Source organism: Acinonyx jubatus, chromosome B2 (genome assembly GCF_027475565.1).
Source record: "Acinonyx jubatus isolate Ajub_Pintada_27869175 chromosome B2, VMU_Ajub_asm_v1.0, whole genome shotgun sequence".
Taxonomy (NCBI): Eukaryota; Metazoa; Chordata; class Mammalia; order Carnivora; family Felidae; genus Acinonyx; species Acinonyx jubatus.
The window spans coordinates 149024045-149031439 of record NC_069385.1 but is presented as its reverse complement, the minus strand read 5'-3'; the positions used below and the strand labels follow the sequence as shown (position 1 = coordinate 149031439).

The window sequence follows — 7395 nt, the reverse complement described above, 5'->3', positions numbered from 1 at the left end:
GAATCCAAAGCAGGCTCCAGGCTCTGAGCCGTCAGCACAGAGCCTGATGTGGGGCTTGAACCCACAAACTGTGAGATCATGACCTGAGCTGAACTTGGATGCTTAACCAACTAAGCCACCCAGGCATCTCTCCATGTTACTTTTATACCCATTACATTTCTTTCTCCTCTTACTCTTTTGGTAGATGGCTGAGGGGGCATTAACTTATGTTCCATGCTGAAATTATAAATGTATTTGCCAATTAAATTTATTTCAAAACTTGAGATCATTTATAAGAAGATATGTTCAATTAAAAAAAATTGTAGAGTCAGAAGATGCAGACCACACTGTTTATTATTCGTCATTCTGGGCTTGTCACAAGACTTCTATGATACGCAATTTGCAGCCACATAAAAAGAGTAATAATGTCCGTCCACTCAAGGCCTTAAGGATCACTAAGACGTAATATACAAAAATGTGTTGTATATTGAAGTATATTGTATTGCAGATTGTTTGTGTACAACAAAGCACAATATAAAACTCTTATAATTATTTTCACTCATATTAGCCTCATATATAATACAAGTAATAGTAATGATGATTTTAATCTCAGTCTAAAATTAAGAAAAGTAGCTGACTTTGGACATTGATAACTTCCCTTCAGGGAGAATTGTTTTTGTTTTGACTTTGTGTTTCTGAGCAATTATCAATACAAATTGCTTAGGAGAGACTCAGTATCCCCAGGTGTTACACCATTGCTCTTAGGGGAAAACTACTTAGTTATCATTCATAGCACAGCTGTGTCTCCTTGCTGGGTTCTTTTCCACAGGAGGACATGAACGTGCCTCATTAATCGGGCCAGTGAATGGGGTGGTGAGAGGCAGCACAGCCTCCTTCCACCAGCACAAAAGTCACGGTGATAATTGGGCAAAAGTGGAGATAGTCTAGGGATATATCTGCTCTATTTAGTTATAAAGAAGAATATTTGTCTTGTACTTCAGAAAAAGAAAGTTTCTCTTCTAAGTTTTTCTTGTCTCAATTAACAGCACTGAAAAGTTTACTCAACTGAATTAGGGTAAGTGGGCGAGAAATTAGGTTGTCTTGGGTAGTATTACTAGAAGTTCCTCAACATCAAAATAATTTGCATATAACCTTTCAGTTCTAGTTTTCTCTACCATGTAGGACATCTAATAATCTCTAGGTCACTATCTGTTAAGTGGAAATGGTTTTACCTCTCTACTCCTGTGTCTGTACCCCACCTTCTATGTTAACAAGCATGTATTAAGAGCCTACTAGGTGCACTTTAGGGATCATACGTCTAATAAACTAAGCGTGTGCCACAGTGAAAGGGGCAGTGGATTTGTTGGAGAGTGAAAATGAAGATCTCAGTTAGAACCATGATGCGTGACATTAGCTGTACATTTGCTCCTGGTGATGATGTGAACCTGTGTATGGCTGTGGAATCTGCTGCTGGGGGGAGCTGGGCAAGCAGAGACCCACGGCCGATCATCAGTCCCCAGTGAGAAAGTGAAACCTCAGGAGTGAAGATCCATGAAACAGGAGAGAAGCAGAAGATGGTGTGAACACAGGTGGAGGGAAGGAGAAATGGATGAGAAGACGAAGTGAAGGGAAGAGGTAAAGAGAGTGATAAAGTGATAATGGTAAGAAAAGGGGTTGTCCTATCTTGGAGGAGAGTAGAGTTATTGTAGAAGTTAAGTTTTGGTTACTGTTTTTGTAGGGCAAAGGTAAACCCAAGTGGCTAAGATAATTGAGAAAAGACACTGGTTTTAGAAATTAGGGCCACTTTGGTGGGTGCCTGGGTGGCTCAGTCAATTAAGTTTCAGACTTTGGCTTAGGTCATGATCTCCCAGTTCGTGGGTTTGAGTCCATGTCAGGCTCTGTGCTGACAGCTCAAATCCTGGAGCTTGATTTGGATTCTGTGTCCCCCTCTCTCTCTGCTGCTCCCTGGCTTCTGCTCTGTTTCACTCTCTCAAAAATAAAGAAACATTAAACAAAATTAGGGCCGCTTTGTCTTTAAGATGATATTTTTAATATATGGTATATGAGAGAAGCCAGATTGCTTTTTTGAAATTTTGTGCTTGTAATTTTAAGAAGAAACTTCTCTTTCAGAGTTTAATAAAGGCAAAGGGTGAGGAACACAGATTTACTGTTACTATGGCTTTTATGTATTGCCAGTCTCTGTGCCTAAACCTGGGGTTAGTCACTGAGAATACAGCTATGAAATAACACAGCTTCATGTGGCTCAAAATTCTGACTGGAAGTGTGCCAGGAGTGAGTCATTGTATGGACGAAAGCCAAAGTATAAGTGAGTGGTAGAAAACCTGTATAAAATCAAGAAAGACATAAAAGTATGAATAACCAGACTTTAGGATACTGTAAATAATGGAATCAATAGTACAGGAGGTCAAATAATTTTTATAATAAAATAAATCAATTTCTGGATCTGAGAAAAAATAAGTGGTAGAAGATAGGTGGCAATACAGAGAAATTTGAATCAAAGGGATAAATTTGACTCTTACAAGGAAATGGCAGAATTTGAGAATAAAAATCTGGAAGGACAGAGTGGGATTCAGGCTCACACCAGCCACAGGTTAGACCAATGGTTCTCCACTTGGGAAACTTACCCCACATGGGACTTTGGGCAGTGCCTGGGCACTTTTTTTTTTTTCATTTCAAGCATTTATAAGTTAAAAGTCTCATGTCAGACTCCATAAGAATTGTGACATATTAAAGACATCACCAATATAATAAATGTTTAGTTATTATATGACCACTTAGAATTAATGCTAGGATAAATACAATTCTCAAACAAGACCCACAGTCAAATACTTGGAGGGCTCTGTCAATAATTATGAATTTTTTCCAATAGTATTACAGAGATCTCTGTACAGAATGTATTCTATGTATTTTTCTTGTGATGAGAACTTTAAAGATCTACTCTATCAGCAACTTTCAAGTGTACAGTGTAGCATTATGGACTATAGTCACCATGCTTATCTCTCTAGGACTGACTTATTCCATTGCGTCTATACACCAGTGTCTTTATCCATTCCTCCATCAATGGACACTTAGTTTGCTTCTATGACTTGACTATTGTGAATAGTGCTGCAGTGAATGAGTGAGCATTTTCATTTACTTTGGATAAATACACAAAAGTGGAATTGCTGGATTGTATGGTTGTTGTTTTCTTTTTTAATTTTTTGAGGAACTTCCATCCTATTTTCCATAGTGACTGCATCAAGGAATCTCTTTATTTGAAAATACCTCCAAAAATTCTTTTTTGTTTAGATAGGGTTGGAAATTACTGTTCTATTTGATATTCATGTGATTTTGTTCCTTACTGGAATCAAAATTAAAATAATTTTATTTTAAAAGATTAAACATAAAGTTACTGATTTAAATTCTTCAGTATACACTGCTGCTATTATTGACACAAAGAAAATTCCTCCAGTAAAGAACTAGCCACATTAAAAGACATTTAATGACATTAAATCAAACAAAGTTCTCTTTTATATACTCTAGTGGTAGAGATACAGATTACTAGTTTTATCAGTAAATTTTTGTATTATAATTCACATTTGGACATTTTGTTTGATGTTCAAAAAAGAAAACTATACAATAGCCCATTACAATTGTCCATCAGAGCTTAAAATTTACATTATCTGAACCAATAAAAATTTACATTATCTGAAGCAATGAAAATGATATGTTTTATAATAAAACGTTTATCCATATCATCAATGTAATGCCTGATTTGAATCTGGCTATAAGGGTTTTGAATATACTCATTACTGATTATTCCATCTTTAGAATTGCTATTGACAAAAAAGAAAACAATGGTCAATGACAGCCACTTTGGTGGATTTACACTCCTTGGATTCCAGGGGCAGCCACAGCTGGAGATGATCATCTCTGGGGTTGTGTTTCTCTTCTACACCATTGCCTTGATGGGAAATATGGCCATCGTCCTGCTTTCTTTCCTAGATGACCATCTCCAGACCCCCATGTACTTCTTCCTTAGGAATTTGGCCATCTTGGATCTCTGTTATACCACAAATATAGTCCCACAGATGTTGGCCAATATCTGGGGCAAAGACAAGAGAATTACGTTTGGTGGCTGTGTCCTTCAACTTTTCATTGATATGGTACTGTGCTCAGTGGAATGTATCCTTCTGGCTGTGATGTCTTATGACCGATTCAATGCTGTCTGCAAGCCTCTGCACTACATGACCATTATGAACCCCCAACTCAGTCGAACCCTGGTGGCCATGACCTGGGGAGTTGGTGTTACTAATTGCATGATACTTTCACCCTATGCCATGAGTCTTCCCCGATGTGGGAACCACCATTTGGATCACTTTTTTTGTGAAATGTCTGCAATGATCAAGATTGCGTGTGTGGACACCACAGCCATGGAGGAAACCACATTTGCTATGTGCCTGATTATAGTTCTTGTTCCCCTTCTTCTCATTCTGGTTTCTTATGGCTTCATTGCTGTAGCTGTGTTGAAGATCAAATCTGCAGCAGGGAGACAGAAAGCATTTGGGACCTGTTCCTCCCACCTCATTGTGGTGTCCATCTTCTATGGGACTGTTATCTACATGTACATCCAGCCAGGAAACAGTCCATCTCAGGATGAAGGTAAACTTCTCAGTATCTTTTATTCCATTGTTACTCCCAGCTTGAACCCCCTGATCTACACACTAAGGAATAAGGAGTTCAAGGGGGCCATGAAGAGGCTGATTGGAAAAGAAAAACGTTCCTTGGAAACAACAGGACAATGATTCTTACTCCCAGCAATTTCCAATATGGAAATGTTCACCTGACATCCATTAAATGTAGACAAGATATTTTGTAGTCATCAGCTGAGAGACTGAGGGTACTCTAAATACATACGATAATAATTATAATAAAATCCAATGTACAGAAATCCATATTTATTTATGTTAAAATGTTTATTTTGAGAGAGAGTGAGTGTGCATGTGCACAGGCATGAGCAGGGTAGGGGCAGAGAGAGGGAGAGAGAAAGAGACTTCCAAGCAGGATCTGCACTGTTAGCACTGAGCCTGATGCAGGGCTCAATCTCATGACCCTGGGATCATGACCCAACCTGAAATCCAGAGTACGTTGCTTCACTGACTGAGCCACCCAGTTTCCCCCAAAGTCCATATTTAAAATAAATTCTTAAACTGAGATGCCAACACTAGAGAGTGCTTAAATTATGCACTGATTCTTTCAGAGGACACATGTGCCAACTATATGGACATTCATCAATTTAACTCTAATCTTCTCCCTTCATTATGCTAAGTAAATATTGTCAGGATGTCAAAGGGGCTAAAAGCTGTTCTCGTCACACCCCATGTTTGGGATGTCTTCGCCTCCAGCATTCTAGGAATATCTCCACATAGGGTGATCTCCAGTGTGAGGGCAACTGTGAGACCACTAATAAACCAAGCAGACCATGAGTTCCAGCTACCACTTATCTTAAAAGTGAGGTGATGCTAATTACACCGAAAATGTCTTTCCTCTGACATCTTCCTCTGTCTATATAATTACTCAACAAACAACCCAATTCTTTGAGCACAAAAAGAAAAACATGTTATGTCACATTCCAGTGACTGTTGTTAAGATATTACTTTTCTCTTTCCCACTTGGTCTTTTTTACTGATTATTTTTAGGGCCAGCATGGAGATCTTACCACAGCACCTGTTTGAACTGTACTAACTCCCTACTCTGTGTGCAGAGTAGAAATACTCTTTTCCCAACTTGGGGAAAAACTAGCACATGGGAAGGTGATTCATGGCCACTGAAGTGACCTCTCATATTTGCCTTTCGCTACAATGTTGTTTGTTTTTTAGTTATTTCTCCATCATTTTGGTCAAACTGTAATCCTTTCCATATTTAAGAAGAAAGATGAATATTGATATGTAGAGACCCTTGAGAGCTGTATTATCAGACTGAAGCTTGAGGCTAAGACTTTTTAATGACTTCCTCTTTATTTCTGGTTCAGTATCCAGTGTCACTTCCTCTGGCTCCATTTCCGATCATGTCAGGGTCCTCACATCTGTCACAAAATCCCATTCACACCAAAGAGGTTAAAAAAGATGGCTATAACAATTCATTCCGTGTCTAATACCTGCCTATAATCCTGCCCTCCTCCCCTGGAAGAACCATGATTCTCAATGTGTGGATTCCAATGTCTTCCTTTGTTTTATGGATGATTTACCTAGGTATGCATCTCTCAGGACTATGGTATAACTTGGATATTTAAAATTTTTTATGTAAATGAATTCTGTTGTGCCTGACTTCCTTCATATGAATAACATCACATTTTCATGATTTATGCATGTCTAAGCATTTCAGTACTTCATTTATTTCCACAACTCTGATATTCTGAATAGAAAGTAATAATTTATCTCTCCTGTTCATAAAGGTTGTAGTTTTTAATAACCTATAATTACATATGTATTAATATCCACATATATACATTCCAAAGCTCTTTTTATGAATTTTTTCCTAGATATTTGATGCGTTTTTATTCTATCACAGGTTATATCTTTAACATTTTTAATTTTGTTTTTTCACAATGGCTGTTCAAGCAAAATTGATTTCAATATTGACCCTGTATTCACATTTTACCCAACATACCTGCTGAGGCTCCTAATTTATCCAGAGATTATTTTAGACTGTCCACATATACACCATTATTATGTGTAAAAAGTGATCGTATATACACCAATATTCATCAATATTATGTGAAGTTTTACTTGTACCTTTTCGAGTTATGTGATTTTAATTTTTCTACTCAATATATAGTACTAGCCTGCCCTGCCAATGATGAACGTAGTATGTGTGACATTGCTTATGTAGTTCCTAATATCAAAGGGAGAGTTTTGATTATCTCACTATTACTATATAATAAATGTGATGTGTTTTATCTTGCCACTTTTTATCAGCTGTTATTTTTTTACACTCCTTACATTCTATTTTATTTTTGTCATAAATAAATATGAAATTTTATGAAGTATTTTTCTGTGTTTGTTGTGAAGACCATGTGATTTTTTTCGGCTTTGCTTTATTATGTTATAAATTAATATTTATTGATGATTTCCATGGTTATACAAACTTTACCTTCACAGAGTAGGCCTAACTTGGACCAGAATTATTATCTTAGTTTATACATTCAGTTTGTTACTTTTGTTGACAGTTTTTTTTTGTTTTGTTTTGTTTTTGTTTTTTTTTTTTTTTACCAAAACTCATAAGTGCTATAGGCCTGTAATTTTCCATTTCTATAAAGTTCTTTTCTGGTTTTAGTATCTAAGTTATGTTAGATTCGTGAAGTGAGTGGAGTTGCCTTATTTTCTATAATCTAAAAGAACTCAAGATTGACACTGT

At 36.9% G+C, this 7395-nt stretch overlaps 1 protein-coding gene across 1 annotated transcript; it reads left to right on the top strand.

The window, feature by feature from the left end:
* Window positions 1–3817: 3817 nt before the first annotated feature.
* On the top strand, window positions 3818–6980 carry LOC106978621 (olfactory receptor 2W1-like). Its single transcript, XM_053221930.1, has one exon. It carries the CDS (start codon window positions 3837–3839, stop codon window positions 4782–4784), a length of 948 nt encoding a protein of 315 aa, XP_053077905.1. The 5' UTR covers window positions 3818–3836; the 3' UTR covers window positions 4785–6980.
* The last annotated feature ends 415 nt before the right edge of the window (window positions 6981–7395 follow it).

Coding starts and splice junctions, on each gene's coding strand:
- LOC106978621 (XM_053221930.1), top strand. CDS start 3,837: ATGGTCAATGACAGCCACTTTGGTGGATTTACACTCCTTGGATTCCAG.